Source organism: Dermacentor andersoni, chromosome 1, assembly GCF_023375885.2.
Source record: "Dermacentor andersoni chromosome 1, qqDerAnde1_hic_scaffold, whole genome shotgun sequence".
In the NCBI taxonomy this organism is placed as follows: domain Eukaryota; kingdom Metazoa; phylum Arthropoda; class Arachnida; order Ixodida; family Ixodidae; genus Dermacentor; species Dermacentor andersoni.
The window spans coordinates 214,498,500-214,518,098 of NC_092814.1; the positions used below are offsets into that span (position 1 = coordinate 214,498,500).

The window sequence follows — 19,599 nt, forward strand, 5'->3', positions numbered from 1 at the left end:
CCCAGATGGTGAATGGGGTCTAACGTCTTTAACGCGCTTGGTGTGGCAGAGTGATATACTACGGCACCACAGTCTACCCGAGATTGAACTATGCTCCTTTAAAGATTCGATAAACACTTCCTGTCGGTACCCCATGTTGTGTGGGATAGGATTTTAAGTAAGTTGATTGTTTTTAGACATTTTGCTTTAAGACGTTTTATGTGTGAAATGAAAGTAAGTCTGGAGTCAAGTATAACACCTAGAAATTTGTGCTCTTTGTTGACAGGAATTTATTGTCCGCCCAGTTCTACACAAGGACCTGGAACCAGGCCTCTCTCTCTTGTAAAGAGAACACAAGAACGTTTTTGGGGTTTATTTTAAGTCCATTTTGGTCTGCCAACTTGGACAGCTTGTTTAAGCACTGCTGCACCTGTCTCACACACTGTAAGGTTGCAGGATTTGAAACCTATTTGTATATCACCTACGTAGACGGAATAAAAAATGGCTGGTAGTAGTGAAGCACGAAGTGTGTTCCTCTTAACGATAAAGAGTGTGCAACTGAGTATGTCTCCCTGGGGTACACCAGTTTCTTGTATAAAAGGTTGCGATAATACGTTACCGATTTTCACGCAGAAGATACAGTTCAACAAATAGCTTTCAATTATGTTCAGCATATTTCCACAGATGCCCATTCCCGACAAGTCTCGCAAGATCCCGTAATGCCATGTTGTGTCATACACCTACTCCATATCGAGGAATACCGATAAGAAAAACTGTTTATGTACAAATGCATCGCGGATATACAGTGAAACCTCGTTAAACCGTAGTTGGCCGGAGCTCGGAAAAAGTACGTACTAAACGGTAGTACTGCTTAACCAAAATAGCATGAGATTGCCCACTTACCAGTAAAAAACGAAACTCTGAGAGAGTGCGATGAAAGGGGAAAAAACATGCAGTATTTATTTACTTCGCGCAACAAATGTATTATTTTCATTTGATGCTGCGGCGGCCTAGCAGCGACAACAGCAGCCTCAAACTTGCTGCAGGTGTGAGCCAGCTTTTCAGTCAGTCCCTACTTCTCGGCAAACACTCGCATGGCAGATTCCTCGTTGGCATTGCATATTCTCCATGCACAGGCACAGTAGCGTTTCAGAAGTCGCGGGGCACCTTTTCATTGCGGGGTGCTGTTCTCGTCGTGACAACTGCATTCATGAGGGTGACGTAACGTGCAGCTTCTGCCACTGTCGGGCCTGAATCGCGCGTGCTGTCGCTTTCCGTGTTGTCCTTATCATTGTCACTAGGCGACATTTCGGCAACAGAGGCAACAATGGCGAAAAGTCGGACCTCGTAGCCGACATGTTCGCGGTCGCAGCAGCGCTGCCGAGCAACTTCTTCGCATTCCAAATGCCGCACACCATAGTCAACAGTAGACCCATGCCACGTGCCAGCGCCGACTTTGTGCGTCACGTTCAATAGCACGAACGATGTCTAATTTTTCTTCTAAGCACCCGGCGTCTTTTTTATGAGTTTCGGCATGACGGGAGTTCTCGCTTGCACGACGCTCCAACGCTCCCTGACACGGCACCGAAATGATGTTGATGTTGATGTGGCTTCACGTGCAAAAGCACAGGGTGCTTGGAGGTAGTTGTGCTGATCTCTGAGGCTTGTTGTTCTGCCTGGCCGCCTGATGGAGACGACGCACCGCCGTATTTGTGCGACAAAAAAGGGAAACACTATGTGTTAACCAATCCGTACGCAATAAACTGGTACGGTTTATGCGGATACAAAACACATTACATTCAGTGGCCGCTGAGTCGGGGATTTCACTTCACTACTTTTAAAACAAAACTACTGTTTAAGTGGGTACGGTTTAACAAGGTTTTACTGTATCCTTCAATGCGCACAAGATGATCGGTTGTTCTCTGAAGCCACACTGATAGGGATCGAGTATATTGTCGAGTTCAAAGAAATGTATGAGCCTGCAATTAATCATTTTTTCAAAAAGCTTACACAGACAATTTATAAGAGCTATCGGACGATAACTTGCAGCCAAGGAAGGGTCTTTACCCTGCTTCAGAACAGGGACCACAATCGCTTCTTTACATGTGGATAGAAGATATCCCGCAGCCCATATAGTGTTGAAAAGTATGAGTAGTGTAACTTGTATGTCAGTATCTAAGTTTCTGATTATGTCATACATGACTGTCAGGTCCCGATGCAGAGCTCTTGCATGTGTTCAAGGCAGCTCTCAACTCGGCAATACTGAAAGGCCGGTCATACAGTTCATTCTGTCTGCATGTACGTATGATTGGCTTACGTTCTTCTATTTCTTTGTGTTTAAGGAAGAATTGAGAATAGTGGATTGAGCTCGACACACGCTCAATGTGCTCCCCAAGAAAGTCTGCCTGCTCTTCTAAGGTATTCCCTTGATCATTCACCAGAAGCAACGGATTTATTTGCTGCCCTTTTAGCCTCCTTACACAGCATTCCAAACTTTTGGCTCTTGTGTGTACGAACTTATACCAGAAAGGAACCTCTCCCAGCTTTCTCTCTTCGCCTGACGTCATATCTGCCTTCCCTGCGATTTTATGTGTTTAAATTCAATGAGATTTTCTGTATTCGGCGAACTGCGCAATATGCCCCATGCCTTATTCTGCCTCTTTCGCACATCTCTACAGTCTCCATTCCACCAGGGAACACATCTCTTAAGTGAACCACCACTCGTTTGCAGGATAAACTTTTCAGCAGCATCATAAATGAAAGCGGTAAAATATGCGACAGCATCATCTATACTAAAATTGTTTATAAAATCGGGTGATAAATGAGTTGATTTTTTAAAATGCTCGCAGTCAGCCGATGCTAATTTCCAAATGGGAACACGGGGACGGTTGTCATGCTGCATTATTAAGTTTAAAGTTATAGGGAAGTGGTCACTACCAAAAGCATTATCGATCACATTCCATTCCAGATGAGGCAGAAGAGAAGCAGAGCCCATTGCTAGATCTATCGATGAATATGAGTTGTGTTGTATGCTATAATAGGTCGGCTCCTTCTTATTAAACAGGCAGGCACTAGAGGTAAGAAGCAAATTTTCAATCAATCGGCCTCTCGTGTCGCATCACGAATCTCCCCACATCATGTTGTGGGCATTAAAATCACCTACAAGTAGGTAGGGGTCAGGAAGCTAATTAATTAGGTTATAGAAATCGTTTTTTCTCAGATGATAGTTAGGAGGTATGTATATAGAGCACACAGTCACCTGTTTGTTAAAAAGGATTGCCCAAACTGACACTGCCTCAAGGGGATTCTGAAGAGCTATCTGTTGGCAAGCTACAGACTTGTCCGCAACTATTGCAACACCGCCTGAGGCATTAGCCTCGTTGCAGTCTTTACGATAGATTGTGTACTGACGAAGAAAGTTTGTGTGTGTGGGTTTCAGATGTGTCTCTTGAACACACAGCAACTTTGGATGATGCTTGTGTAGAAGTTCTGCAATGTCGTCTAGGTTGTGAATGAGTCCTCTAACATTCCATTGTAGTATTTGTGTCTCCATTATGGTAAATGTGTTGTGTGCTATGTATTTAAGAGATAAGGATTAGCTCACGGGCCCTTTGCAGGCGCCGTGACGCGAGTTTTGTCTTTTTTGGAGCGATTGAGAGAGCCTCGCCGCTCCTTAGGCACTGGTGGCACCATCTGGCTGGTTGTTGTGTCCATCGACTCTTGCGAGGAGCTGGATACGCACTCTTCCGAGCGCTGTGTTTGATGTGAAGGCGTCGGCACATTGGACGAGACGTCTGAGACCACCTGCCTGGAGGTAGACGGTCACTTCTTGTGGGGTGGCGTAACAGCACAAGCTGTAGCCACCAGGGGGCCAGATGGCATCACTGCCGGCTCACTGTGTGTTGGCCGGACAGCCACCAGAAGCCATCACCGCCTCCTGACGTGTCACATCGGCAAATGTGTTCTTTGGCAGGTAGGATACCCGCCAGAGTGCCTCCTGAAAAGTTACGTTTTCCTTTATGTTTATTGTCACAATTTCTTTTTCTTTTTTCCAGGATGGGCACGACCGTCACAGCTCCCCCTCCCCATCACAGTTTACACAGTGGAGAGTGTTCTCGCAAGATTCAGAGGTATGTTGATAGGCACTGCATTTCGTACAGGTTTGGTGGCCACAGCAGCTCTGTGAACTGTGGCCGAAACGTTGGCATTTGAAACATCTTTGGGGGTTTGGCACATATGGCCTAACACGGAGCTTGATGTACCCGGCCTCATAGACTCGGGAAGAACACTTGAGCTGAATCAGAGTATCAGGGGCTTGGTTTTGAGTTCTTTGCTGTCACACCTCATCTTAATTGTTTTGACACTGATAACATTCTGTCCACTTAGCCCTGCAAGAGTTCAGCCTCAGTGAGCTCCAGCAAGTCATCGTCTGAGACAACGCCACGGGTTGTGTTCATCGTACGGTGCAGGGTTACAATTACTTGGGTTTCCTCAAATGACACTAGTTTTGGCAATTTGTCATACCGCTTCTGATCGCGGAGATCCAAGAGGAGATCACCGCTTACCATCCTCGACGCCTTATAACCTGGACCAAACACTTCAGTCAATGATTTGGAAACAAGGAAGGGTGAAATTGTTCGAACTGGTTTATCTGCTTTTTGAGAATGAATACTATGGAAACGGGGGAGGATTCCTTCTGCCGACCAAAAAACTGGCATACTTCATAGGTGCGCCCTCTTTTCTGAGGGCGATCAGGGAGTGGGGGGAAGGAACTATCCATAGAGGAATGTGTAGTTTTCGGCAATAATGCCAGCCAGCCACCCACTGTGGAGCCCTACAAGGGGACGCTACAGGAACTGTAAAAACAGGTCCTGCAAACGCCAGCTGTACATTATCACTATAACCAAATATGAAATAACCTAGGTTGGCTATTCACACAAGGTTAACCCTTGCTGCCTGGAAAAATTGGAAGTAAAGGGAAGCCAGGAGAAGACAGGGAAGGTGGAAAGTGAGAGAAAGACGAAGGTTGGAGGGAGAGAGAGACAGGAAAAGGCAACTACCAATTTCCCCCGGGTGGGTCAGTCCGCGGGTGCCGTCTATGTGAAGCAGAGGCCAAAGAGGTGTGTAAGAGGCCAAAGAGGTGTGGGGGCCTAACAGGTTCGAACACCCGGCATCGGCTCAACCCCCAGAATCCCCCTTTCCCCAGACATGGCTAAGCCACGCACTGCTACACACAGGAGGGTTCAACCTTCGTGTGCTCAGGTACGTGGTGTCGCAACACACCAAATGCCTGCCGACGCAGACGCCCCTGCGGGCGTGCGCACCGAGATTGCGATCATTCCAGGTGGGCTCACTTTGGTGCTGCAGCCCCTAGATGTGTATACAAACAAGCCATTTAATAAGGACAACATGAAATGCTTGTACACAGAGTGGATGGCCCAGGGAGGGCACACTGACACCAATTGGCAAGGTTAAGAGGCCATCCATAGAGTTGGTGTGTTCCTGGATTTTGGACACATGGCACTCGCTGCCAGCTGACCTGACCACAAAAAGCTTAAATAAGATTGGCATCACAAATGTGCTGGACAGCAGCAAGGACGACCTGTTCTGGAACCATGATGTGGAAGAAGCGGCCAGCAACTTGGATGACAGGTCTAGTGATTGCGATGCGCAGTAAAGTGCAATAAAAAAAATGTCATAGTTTGCAAATAGTGGACATGTATATTTATTGCAAAGGACGCTATTTAAAGGATTTTTAAAATCACTGCAGTCTTTTCAATTTTTGCTCTTTTGGAAAAGTTCCAATAAACGCATAATAAACACATCTCCTAATTTTGCTTCCATTTTGCAGGGGAGGGGGGGGGGGGGACTGTTCATTACGCAAACATTTATGGTTAACTGAAGGTGGCACCGTGCCAGTTGCACAAAAAATGTTTGAAAGTAACGAAAAAACAAAGCTTGTATAATCTAGTATTATAGGACTAATTGTTTGATAACATTCTGCAAAATATTATTAAACAGTGTATTTGTTCCGAGACTTCCAGCATGAAGAATAAAAAATTAAATTCTGGGGTTTTACATGCCAAAACCACATATAATTATGAGGCATGTCATAGTGGGGGGACTCCAGATTAACTTCACCCACCTGGTTTTTTTTTTTTAATGCAACCCAATGCACAGTCAAGGCGTTTTGCATTTCGCCCCCATCGAAATGTGGCCGCTGTGGCCTGGATTTGATCCCACAACCTCAGGCTTAGCACCCAACGCCAAAGCCACTTTGCCACCGCAGTAGGTTTCAGCATGGCATACCTGATGGTTATGGTGTAAGGTAAGCATGAGATAAAGCAAATACTATGAGGTAGACTATCATTTCTGCCAGCACCAAAACTGGGGCTGCATTACTGCATATTCATGACATGTTTTGCAACTTGTGAAGATGACACAACAGGAAGAAAAGATAAGTCTTGGCATAGTAAGGCACTAAACAGGAGGAGTTCAACGTTTTCTCACATATGTTTGTCTTCTTCCTTGATGCTTCTCTGGCTAATCAGGGCCATGACAAGCTCCATCCAGTACTGCAAAGAATGATCATTAGATACAGAAAACCCTTTAACAACTCTCAACTGTAAGAAGAGAAAAGAACTAAGGTAATCGAAAGGCACATCTTCTAGTAAAAATTACATTAATCCAGCCAACACCAGCATAAGGAAATTATGGGGCAAATTTGCAAAAAACTTTTTACGGGGGGAGCTATACCCAAACTTGTTACATGATGAATGTTGTGCTCAACCACTTCAGCTATAATGACAGCTGTCGCATATTTATGCACATGTATGCACGCCAAATCTTGATATACATACATCACCTTTAGGCAAAAATTAAAAAATACACTAGAGAAAACCGTGGCACCCTTTCCCCGATCCACAGAGTGGATAGGGAAATGGCGCCGCGGTAGCTTAATTGGTTATAGCATTGCACGCATAATGCGAAGATGTGGGATCGTTCCCCACCTGCAGCAACTTGTTTTTTCATCCACTTTCATTGCCATTACTTTATCATTTCTTTAATTCAATTAGTAAGTACAAGTAATTTCCTTTATGTTGTCCTTGGTGTGTTTGATGGCTTCTCATGATACGATTAATAAGAATCAGGCCCCTTGGTTAACCCCCTTTCTTCTCATTCTTACATAATGAGGGTATCGGATCCGGCAACATTGATGCCTTCAGGTAGTATGTGCGGGTTTATTGATCAGTTGCCTTCACTAAGAAAGATCGCGTACTCGTGACGCCTGTGGCAGAAAGGATGTTTCACATCCGCTGCCAAGGTTCGTGAGTGGTGGTGCTAGCTAACATTCCCAAGGTTAGTTCTAGCAGTAGAAGCTTGATGTGGGCGAGTTGGTTTAACATACTTGAAGAAAAGAAAAGAGTGCTACAAAGACGAGCGCCTGTCTGTTGTACATGTTCTTCTTTTAGTCCGCGTCTTTGTAGCGCTCCTCTCTTGTCTTCTAGGAGTAACACATAAATACCAAGAAAGTGGATGGGGAAATGGCGCCGTGGTAGCTCAATTGGTTAGAACATTGCACATGTAATATGAAGACGAGGGATCGTTCCCCCCTGCGGCAAGTTGTTTTTTCATCCACTTTCATTGCCATTAATTTATCAATTGTTTAATCCAATTAGTAAGTACAAGTAATTTCCCCTATGTTGTCCTTGGAGTCTTTGTTGGCTTCTCATGATACACAATAAAACAAGATGCAAAAAACATTTTATGAAAAAATACACGGCACAGTACCGGGTGCAAGAAATATTTGAGGAGATAATAAGACTTCACGAATAGCAACAATATTTCAGACGAGATTTGATATATTCTTTCCAAATATTTTAGTTTCCTTTGCTGCTTCTTTATAAAACTGATAAATAAAACCATCTTCAGCATCAATTATTGAGTGACTTCAGCTTCAATAATAGCTGAATGCCTGCACCAATTTGATGTTGGGCAGTGCTTGTACAACAGCAGCGTTTGTCAAGTTTTTATCATTGTGGCTGCTTGTTAGTCTCCCTTTCAGTGATGCCTGCCATACATAGCAGTGTACAGGTTTAGATATTAAAAACTAAGAAGCTACATTAAGGGTGACGCCACTGCAGAAGTTCACAACCAGACATCCTTGGGTTGCACAGGCGCTGTGGGAGAAAGCAAATCTGTTACTGAGGGGTGGCGCCCAATGAAATCGTGCATAGCAAGCTTGAATATTGACTGCAACTCGAAGCCGCTTTGGAATGCCCATAATTGATTTTTCAGGGTTCTCACTCATCATGACTTCCACCTGCTGAAGAAACTCAACTGCTTGAATGGCATCTGACTACTGGCAGTGCCAATTTGTCTTTTTTCACAGATCATATTGACCCAAAACTCTTGTCTCACGCCACAAGCAACAAATATTGCGGCATTCAAAGAAAGTGGTGATCTCCAAGTCTCTGTGGCTGGCATTAGGGAGACTACAGGTACGTACACCTTCATCTCCAGCATCATACTGAAAGCCGATATCCTGGAATAAATGTGCTATATAGATGGCAGAAGGGTTGGCATGGATGAAGTAAAGCACCTATACAGATAGAATACTAATGTTTATGGCTATTCCAAAACATGCCCTGAAATACCCTGCACACCTGGTAGAAAAAAAAAAAAGCACCTTGTCTATGTATCAATGTTTTCAAAAATGCGGTCACACTAGTGTCCACGAAGCAGCATGCAATACAGTTTCCCAATTTTTATTTTTTCACTAACACACACAGCATATCTCTAAAGTGAATGAAATAATACAAGCAGCAAATACTTAAAGGCACCCAAGTGTACACAATATCGCCAACAAGCAGAAAAGCAGCGCCAAATGCTACTGAGATGGAGAATAAGAACTGCGTGATAGTCTGCAGTATACATCTTTTTTTTTTCCTTAAAATAATAAATGCCTTAAGGTACTCCAAAATTGTTAACTCTTGCCATAACACAGTCCTCAAATGAAAAATACTTTTCTTGTTTTAATGAGTTTCTGGGGTAGAGGTAAACATTCATTTTGAATGCAAAAGCAAATGAGTTTTTCAGACTTATTCGATCCTAAATACATTAAATGTTTATGTGTAGCAGTCAATTAATACCATTCAATGCCAATGTCATTTTAATCTAATGACATTAAATCCTCCAGTGCAACAGGTGTATGAGAGCCCATCAGTACTTGCACTTTTTGTTCCTGTGCATTTTCAACATAAAAAATTGCACTACAGGTAACTTGTTGCCACTTGCAGAAAGTTTCTTTTGAATCAATTTAAGATTCAATTATACAATACTGATGTTTACGAATTGTGTGCCACTCATCACAAACCTCCATAAGCACTATTATTCTCGCGCTACTTAGAACAGCAGAAACTGAGGCATGATAAACAACCATGGAAGAGGCATTGTACACATTTAAACTGCTACACATATCAGTGAAAAAAAAAAAAAGTAAACTTGCGTGCAGATAACCACACATACACAGAAAAAGCAGTAAACTTTTGCAGAGCTAAAGTAGTCATCAAAAAAGCAGGTTTACATTTTATGACACACGCTAAATTGAAATAAATAAATTTTTAAAAATGCAAACGAAGACGAAGACACTGAACAGTGCCCAAGTATATAAAGTACATACTTAAATAACATAGCTTTAGCAAAATAATGCATATATCTATCTGCTAACAGTTTCAATAGTTCTCCATGTTAGGCTAATAACTGTTGATTAAAAACTAATAAACAATGTTTAACAGAAACAGTGGAACACACTTGAAAATGCATTACCTACAAGTCAAGAAAATTTACATGAACCACAGGGCACACTTACTTTTATGGATGTCTTCAGGCAATTTTCAGGAATTGCTACAACGAAGCCATCACAAAGGTCACAAATATGTGCCCTGCAACAGCGGTGCCAATAAATTAATGACTTCATTGCACACATAAGGCTGGTTTGCAGCCTTATTTAGGAAGAGGAGGTGGCTTGTTTAATGAGAAAAGAAGAGGGGGTAGTAGAGCCCCATCGATATGGTTTGTATGCAAAACATGCAAAAGCTACTGCAAAATACTCTGACCTCTGTATAACGTTTTCATATGAAAGGAACAAGGAAAGCTAAGGCTAAAGTGCTACCTGACACATACAGTGAGCCACTTAAGCTTCCTTTAATAAACAACAAATTGCACTCGGTGTAAGTGCTGCAATGAATGCCTTTCTTTTTTCATAAAATAGCTGTAAAGTGCATGAGAACAAGGGGGTGCAACTTTTTGTCAGTTACAACCATGTGAAGCAAACAGACAATGCAACCAGGGAAAGCAAAGGGGAAACTAACCTATTTTCTAATTGAAATATAGAAAAAGAAAAGAGAAATGAAAGCGGACAACGGGCCTGCCATCTAATTAATGTTGCGCAACCACCACAGTAGCCATGTGTAGTGCCATGCTGGCTAACACTCGAAGGGTTATATCTAGCACACATACACGAAACTCAGCAAAGTGGACAGGATAATGGCTACTGTGGTAGCTCAATAATAAAGTGTAACATGGAAGATGCGAGTTAGGCTGTCAGCTGCAGCTAGTCGTCTTTCTGTCCGCTTTCATTTCCCTTTTCCCTATTTCTATATAAAAGAAGGAAGAAAATTACTATTTTACGCTTTCCTTGCCTGAATTGTATGTTTGCTTCATATGGCTGTACAGTTGACATATCTTTTAACCTGATGGGTTAATTTGACCTGCTGTTTAGTTTGGACACCATTCAAAAATTCCAAAAGGCACCCAAACATATCAAACAATTAAAACACTGGATAATTCAAACAAGTTTTCTATGTCCCATCAGTATCACATCAATGGAAGTCAACAGCAGTTATAGATGCTGCTGGCATCACGTAAGACAACAAAACCTGTTTCCCTATTTTGCTTATTTTTCTCCCAGCTGGATTAATGAGATGGGACTTAAGATGGCCATCATCTGTGTTGCTACCACGAGAGAGCAATGGGAGGCACTGCAGTCCAGCTCAGCCCTCGACGACCAGCTCAAGCAGATACAGAAAGCTGAGAAGATGGCAAGAGCCAGCGGAGCCCTGGACTAGGGGCCCCGACCATTAGCGATTATTCTGATTATTCTTTTAATAAAGTTTATCCTATCCGATGGAAGGTTAGGAATAAATCCAATTCTAGGAGTAAGGACTCGAATGGTGTTTACCATTGCTCCTGTAGATGACTGTAGAATATGTCTCCAGCAATTTCAAGTTTTGCCATGCAAGCTTCCTGGAATGTAGATCATACCAACTTAAAATTGTCACGTCACTCAAACTACATCAACACACAAGCCTATTAGGCAAGTGCCTACAAATCTGAGTAATAGTATTTTAAAAAGTCCTGATACAAAGTGCTTGCCCTATCTTTTCTTTTCCTTCTACAAGCCATTAACTGAATGATCATGCTAGGCAGGCTAAACTGTTCCAACAAGAAAAGAATCATATTATTTAGAGTAACAAGCTTCAATTATTGTGGTAAACCTTCCTCTCCGTCTCAGATGGTTTTTGTGGGGTTCCATTGTCATCATCATGTTCTCCCGCAAATCATGTTCCATACCTTCATTACTGAGCAACCAGATGCTATTACTTTCAAGGTAACATAAGCTATAACTGTCACTATGAATGACTTGTATTAGCAAATCTAAGCATTTCATTCTATTGATGTCAAAACAAATGAATGGACACCTAACTGTGATTGCCAAGCAAGTTCCAAATATAGAATTCAACACATAAAGCCACAAGTGTACCTGTATACGGCTCTATTAAGAGCTGTGTAGTTATAATCCTTTACGTAACCACTGGACGGCAGTGCTAAGAACTGAACAGCCAACAAAAAAACACACACATATGAAGATTTTGACTTGACCATGTTTTTGCACCTCGAATGCTGTGTATGCAATCATAAATTATAGATTACAATACAGAATCTGTCTATCCATAATAAACTGACAAAAATATTGCTTTACAAACTAGCTTATACTATTTTATAAATGAAAACAAAGATGAGTCCACTTCAATTAACAGGGGTACACCACAGAAAAGTAAGGGCATAACAGGGAGTCTATCAAGTTGATATTTCCAAATTCCCTGAGTTTTTCAGGTTTTCCATGAGTGCCTTTCCAAAATTCTGTGAGTGACGCAGAACTATGTTTTATGTCAGTAAGGGCTGAAACCATATTGCCCATGCTGTCACTCTCTAGTAAGCATATGAAAAACATTTAAACAAAAAACGACTAAATCCAATTTGAATACTAAGCAGTAGTGTTTATGTTCTTCAAAAATGGAATAGAAGGAAGGGGTCAGTAAAATGCACAGCATATAAAATGCCTTCGAAAAAAATTGCAAATAGAGTCGGCCATTCTCAAATATGAATAAAAACTAGATGCATACAGAAGCAAATATTTTCGAATATGAGCTATTTCTATCAGCTGATAGCAAGCTCAATGGTATGAGGCCCGAACTTTGTCACAATTGAAACTCCCTCTCAACAGCTCGTAAGTCGACCTCAACTGTCCTGACATACTCTCAGCCCAAGCACGACACCTCAGTGTTGTGTTTCACTGCTTTAAAGAGTTTATTTTGGTTTTGATGAGGGACACCTGCATCTCAGAATCAGCCAACTCTTTTGTTTTTTGAGCTCCAGCTCCTTCAAAATAGCGGTAGCATGCTTCCTTTCCCGTTCATTCCTCAATGTGTAGGTCCTTTCTGTTCTTGTCCTCCTTCCGCCACTCGTTCGCCCCACAGACCATTTGAAGCATCTTCTTGGTCAGTTGCACAGTCTACGTCCAATTTTTCAAACTCCCTAGGGGCCGCAACAACATCCAAAAAATCGGCCAGTTGGAAAAAATAAATGCATGTCATTTACTGCCCTTAAGGGCTCAAACCACCACACGCACATTCGAAAACGCTCTGAAGGCCTGTCGGTACATGTATTAGGCATATCGGTGCTCATATTGTGACAGGAAATACCGGGTGCACGCATGTATAATTAACCCTTTCGCTGTCACGGACGTACCGGTACGTCTTTGCGCTTCCCCCTCACAGTGTCATTGACGTACCGGTACGTTCTCTATCGTGCATTCAAAATTTCGAGCCTCAGTGCAAAGCTGGCGCTCCCGGACTGGCCACGCCATGTGTTGACTCTTTCTACAAGTTCGTATTTTCGCCTCGACCTGTGTTAGTGCATGTATTGAAGAGTACGGTGCGACTGCCACTCGCCCCTCTCTCTTTGCTAAGTGGCGCGGTGGCTCCGCGTTCGCTGTACCCTGCGTCGCACGCGTGTGGTTATGGGTTCAAGGGTTGTTCTGCCATCTCCGCTGGTTTGAAGGTTTTTATTTTTCTTCTGTTGGTGTGTCTGCTACGGCACGTCAAGTTCAGAGGCACGCGCCGCGCCGTTGCCTCTCCGAAAAGAGTGACTCGATTGCTGTTTTCGCTCTCTCGCCGCACCCTCGCTTCCGACTTGCAGCAGTAAACGTAAAGCCCCTCGAACTTTGTTTTAACCTTTTTCCATCTCCCTCTGTCTTCCTGATCACGCAACGCCCCATTTCTCTCCGTTGTGCGGGCGACTGAAAGCGCATCCTCCCTGCGCGCGGTTACTTTCGGATGGCTGAGCGCGTGGACCTTCGTCTGCTCATTGGAGCGGTGGCTCAATTCTGATTCAGAATACGAGCCGAGCTCGGATTCGGACTCGGACAGTCTCATGCGAGGAAGAGGTGAGTTCCGCATCGTCAGATTCGGATGTTGAACGGATGTTATAGTCAGGCTGGTGACGATGATGATGTTTACTAACAACAGCTGTAGAACACTGAAATGTACATATTGCATTGACTATACCAATAATAATCAAAAGTAAATTGCTATGTTCATTCCCTGTTATGCACGTTCCCTGAAACCAAGCAGACACTGGGGGGGGGGGGGGGGGGGGGGGCGTCACGGCCAGAAAGGCCCGACAGCGAAAGGGTTAAGGAATACATAATATGCCCCGTGGCAATAGCCCCTTCCCACACTTGTTATGCTTCACTGCAATACTTTTGCGAATGCTTCACCACGTAAGATTTCTGTACAGAGGCGAAGCTCACTTTCGGGAACCGGCATTATGCAACGCACCGTGCTCTCCGAGCTTCTAAGCCAATCGCAAGGACCACAAAGGTGAAGCCCGTGCCATTGCTGACAGCAGCGAATTCTTTCAATAAAAAACACGACACCCAATGGCAAGAAGCTTCATAGCGAATGTCAACGCAGCTAGGGGCCTAGCGTTGCCGCAGTGGTGGCTATGGCTGCCAGCGGATCTGCGTGCGAGAGCGCCGGTTCGAGGCAGCGAGTTAATCAAAATGGCAGCGGTGGTGGCCGTTTTGGATCTACAGTCACGGAAAAACGTCCGGAAAATCGGACGGCAAAGAGTTCTTGCGTCCAAAATTTCAGACGTTCCGATACATTGACTCTATGGGGTATGTGGTGGTACACTGGCAACTCCTCCAGCCGATGACAGGGCATCAAAGGCGATTCATTACGATTACTGTCTGTTACTCAAGCCAGCATCAGCGCGACTTTCAACACTTTCAATAAAATTACAGCAAATTTTTCCTGATAGAGGCACAAATTCCCTGAATTCTCCCCGAGTTTTTCCAGACTGCTCAAGATCCCTGAGAATTCCCGGTTGTCCCAGTTGGTGGATACCCTGGCATAAGGTTTTGGGCAGTACAAAATTAGCCGCTATAACATGTTCAACATGTGAAAATGGCTGCAGCAGTCTGAAGGCTAAAGCAATGCCATAAGTTACGTAAATCAAATGCTTCCATTCTTTGAGATCACCTACAGCACAACAGACATTAATTTCACACGCATGGTGCCCTGGTCTTTCAACATCACCTGGATGGTGAAAAATGAAAATAAGTTGAAGAGAAAGCTCCAGAAGTGTAACTCAGGAGCATCTTAGGAATTTATGTCGTAATCTACAACTAGCAATGGTTTTTCAATCATGACATGATTTTAAAGAAGAAAGCTGAATATATTTTAGGCGTAAGCTCCTTTGAGGCAAGCTCAAGAAACTTTCAAGTGGAAGCTTCAAGGATGGCCTTTGATTATGCATATTGAGCCAGCGATCTCATCCAAAGATAACAACAGTATGTCTGATTAGTCCATTTCCATGGACTTTGTAATAATCGACCTACACGTTGCTGGTAGTTGTGAATTATGCTGAGGTAACATTTGCATGATTCGCCGACAGTGACAATGAACTCAACCTCTGTGCAGCATTCAATGGCAATAAAGTTGTCTGTCAAATGATGGCGCCGACACTGGCAATGAAGAGCCAGCGCCTGCACTGCTGATAAGCTCTGAATTGACACAAGAGCTGATGACGTTGCCATCAGTGTACAGTGATGACGTAACTCTAGTCAAAATTCAAGCAGACATTAGTGTGTACAAGCACTAGGATCAGTAATACTGATAAATTATTAATCTATTAAATGTATCCCACAACACAATTAGCCTTCGTTGATTTAAATCTTTCATTTAATCAACCAAATTGATTAGACTTTTTCGATGAATTGTTTTCTAGAGTTTGGTGGGAGTGGTGCGAAAATTTTGAGATTGTGCTAGAAGGGTGGCATATGAGCAGTGACTGTGCGGCTGTGGCAGAGTGACGGTCGACTGTTTTAACCAAGTCACAATTGATGCCGAGCAGAGTGCTTCCCCTCTCTTCCCCCACACCGCACACGCAACCACGCCACACAAAGCCACAGGGTTGAAATGCCCTCACAATTCAGGAGATACTGTAGCAACCCAGTCGATCGTCGTGCTACTCCCAGTCCGCTAAAGAGGTGGCACAGCATGCGCGTTGGTCTGGAGCATGTATTTGAAATAGCAATGGAGTTCGTGTCGATTCCAGCAAATCTATAGCTTCCAAGCATCTATTATCCCATGCTGGTTGTGTGGCCATTCAAAAGTGTTGGTTTGACCCAAACATCCCAGCAAATTGACATTCCTTTTCTCTGTAGAAAAGATCATATGGTTTAATATCCCAAACTAGCAATTTCATTTTCCCCCGTGCATATTGCAATTTCTGGAATATTTTAGTTAGACTTCACCTTTCAATTTTTCCATTTTTCTTATTTCTTGTTTAACTGTGCTGTACAGGGATTCACTAATGCCATGTATCTTATTTAATTCTGCAGTAAGCGCCATATTACAGCATATATTGTTTATATTTTCAGAAGTCCCCAGTGCCAGCTATATTTAGTCTTTAACAAGTTAATGCTTATACTTTATCTAGTATTCATTTATACACTTGTGTTTCAAACTTAGTTTCACCTCTCAAACATTAAAATAGGGTCCTATAAATGTAGATAACTGTGTTTCAATCTTTCAAAAAGTGCCAGGCAAAAATTTCATTTAATCAATTAATCAATGTAAAACCCTACATTGAATGTAATTAATTGATTAAAGGCTAAAGTGATGCAATACTAATAATCCTAAGCATCCCTAAACAGAACACTGTACAAAAGTGCACTCACAAATTTTTAAGCCACTATACTTTGATAGCACCCGGGCATTTTTTTAAAAATCGAAAGCACTTTTCTGAGCCATCTTAATGATGCATTGGCACAGATGCAGTGGTCTGCTACTCTGTTCTCGACTTTCGCCACCTGAGAAATAGCTACAAAGGCTAGCCTCCATGGAGCAATCTTTTGTGACGAATTTTGCGCGGCAGAACATCCAGCGTGAAGCGCCACCGCGTATCCGTCACTCGAAGCAAGCAAGAGCGGGAGAAAGCCACTGTCTGTGCCGACGACACAGCACGCGAGGAGTCACTGTGGCCAGACGACCTCAACTCACGACACTGACAGAAGCCAACGGTTCTGCTACGCTCTCATTGGTCCACACTCTCCACGCTCTCATTGGTCCACGCAACCTATTCCGATGACTGTGTTTGCTGGGCAGCGAATATCTGGATAGAGTAGATTGGTAGTGAACAGCCAGCTCTTGGACGGCGGGTGAGTGGTGGACGCCGAAAATTCTGTACTTTTTCGCTCCATAGAGGATGGTGTGTTTCTTGCATGCATTTATTTTTTCAGACAGCCTAATTTTTCGGACGTTTTCGCGGTTGCCTGGAGTCAGTAAAACCGGAAGTTGACTGTATATGTATCTATATACGGACGCGTACCTAGTGGCACATACCCAGTGGGGCATACCCAGTGGTGCTAGCTGTGCTGCTCTTGGGTCACTGGGTAATGCTTTTGCCAACTTGGGTGACGGTTCATACTTGTGTGACATGTTGCGAACTGATGTGGAGTGCAGCACATGTTGTTTATTGTAGTTTACATCAGGGTGTCGAACCGAAAAAATACTGGCTTGGTTTGATTCATGTTCAACACGCTCCAATTTCCTTCTGGTTCAGCTCTGACTCAGTGAAATAAAAGTGTATAACAGCTTGCAAACCAGTTCAGCACAGTACATTTTAGCCTGCCCCATGACGACATACTGCATAATACTATTGACTTGTCCACATGCTACATGCGCATGTTTAATCAAGAAATGGTAGAAATTTATGAATTACACAGATAAAGGGAAATTTGCAAGTACGTACACATTAAGGAAAGAGGTAATTAGTGAGAATCCCTGCATCAGTGTGAGGTCTGTGCAGCTTCAACATTGTTCCTTTGACAGCTGCAGAATCAGTTATTTTCATTTTACTTCAGGATTTTACTACAGGACCGGTGGTGAGCAAACTGAGGCATGTGATCATGGTGTCGAAGACAGCCCTGAATTCACATTGTATTACATGAATTACAACTTCAATCTTCTAAGTCTGTAGCAATGAAAGAAGCCAGCATTTGACATCTTGCTCAGTTTTCTGCTATTTGAGAAGCAGGTGAGAACACTGATGCTTCTGAATGATGAACAAGGACAGTTTGCACTGAACTCTGCATCGATCATTTTTATGCATCTGCAAGTGGTGTAGTCTTGCGCTGGCTAAGGGCAGACAATGAAGTAAAAAGCATGCGCATTGTGCCCCACAAATAATGTTGTACTCTGCTTGGCTAAGAACTAAATGTATGTTGAATCGGGGCACGTAACAAAACAGATTTCACAGCCGTAGTTGCCGCTCACTGAGAAGCTAACTGCAATCATTAGTGACTGCACTGTTATGGTTACAATAAGTCATGCAGCTGAACTTGTTAACATCTCTCCTCGAGGACATCATCTTTTCCGCTGTCCACGTTTATCTACATTTAGTAACAAGTTGACCTAACAGCCAAATTAGGCGTGTCAACAGAAATTCTTCTTTCGCGAAGCCCCTGAAACAACTTTTCGACCACGGGACATTAGTGGTATGGCTGACTTCAGAAGTGCAAGCGTCTCTGCCGAGGTGGCTGTAGTTACCAGCATACACCCATCATCTATCCCAGTTCTCACACACAAAGCAATTCGGTGAGTAGTAGCAATCTGCTTGTAGGGTGCACCAACTGAAGGAGTAGTCACTCGAAAAATTGTGCAAATTATTAAGCACTCATGGTCACCTTATATGTTTGAACTGTTTCATGTTGAACTAGTAACCATTATTTATTTATTTTTATTTTTTTCACTCTAGGTTCGGTTCGGGTTCGGGTTCAGTTCTGCACAAAATTGGGGTTCAGTTATGGTTTTCTGTTTGGGTTCGCTTTGACACAAAGAGGCTCACTGAAATACTCTGTGGCCCCAATGGCACATACCCAAGAAGACATGAAAGAGGTTCATTGAAGAGCGGCACATACTAACAGAAACAGCTCATATTTCAATGCTGCACTATATGCAGAGTTGGCCCACAAAATTGGCCATAGCCATTACAGAAAACTGGGTCGAACTAAGCAAGAATGTTTTGCATTTAAAGACTTGCTTGTTGAAGTTTGTGAAATATATTTTCAAAGCCTATTTGGCACTCACCAAAGCAGTCTGCTCTGTATCACCAACAGGCAAGTCTGGTTTCCTGCACATGGATGATGAAGCAAAAATAACTGCATGCGCTAATGGCCATTACTGTCAATTCACACATCCTGCCTCATTAAAAGCTTCAAGATGTATGCAAACCCAAGCAACTTGTAAGAGAGAGACAGTGAAGTTGTATAAAGGACTTCTCTATATCACCAACACAATGATTTGATTGGCCAAGGCCATTTTGGAGGACGTTTTTGTAGCAGGAAAACAGGTTCTTGGAGCATCTACAGACGCATATAAAAATGGGAAAATTGCCTTTGAGAGACGCAAGAGAGCTAACAGAAGGAGGAAGCCCATTACACCAGGAAACAATCCCATTTTTACCAGAAAAAATTTAGCTCAAAATAATGTTGTGGTGCCGAAACATGCGAATCCCACATATGATGATGAAGTAATGATGACAACGGTGTGATGATGACAGCATGATGGAAATTGGATGACAACCGACTGTGTGAAAATGATGGCGTGATGAAAATTAGATGAAACTGGAATGACAACAGAGACTACTACAGCATCATGATGGTAGTATGACTACAAACCTCTCTAATCTCTATTTTAGCTTTCCAGT

At 43.1% G+C, this 19,599-nt stretch overlaps 1 protein-coding gene and 1 long non-coding RNA gene across 3 annotated transcripts in view; one reads left to right on the plus strand and one right to left on the minus strand.

Annotated features, from left to right (window-relative positions):
- The window catches only part of LOC126548113 (uncharacterized), a 117,163-nt gene that overhangs the window by 72,296 nt on the left and 25,268 nt on the right, over positions 1-19,599 (minus strand). For both annotated transcript variants that reach the window (XM_055063531.2, XM_055063530.2), the window contains exons 11-14: positions 18,981-19,023; positions 11,222-11,286; positions 9,851-9,923; positions 6,490-6,554 (exon numbers count right to left, since the gene is read on the minus strand). In XM_055063531.2, the coding sequence (XP_054919506.1) occupies positions 6,490-6,554; positions 9,851-9,923; positions 11,222-11,286; positions 18,981-19,023 (246 nt within the window). The remainder of the gene's footprint in view (positions 1-6,489; positions 6,555-9,850; positions 9,924-11,221; positions 11,287-18,980; positions 19,024-19,599) is intronic.
- Positions 4,027-11,116, plus strand: LOC129381063 (uncharacterized). Its single transcript, XR_008609290.1, has 3 exons — positions 4,027-4,109; positions 8,372-8,480; positions 10,952-11,116. It is a non-coding gene; the product is annotated as an uncharacterized lncRNA (long non-coding RNA).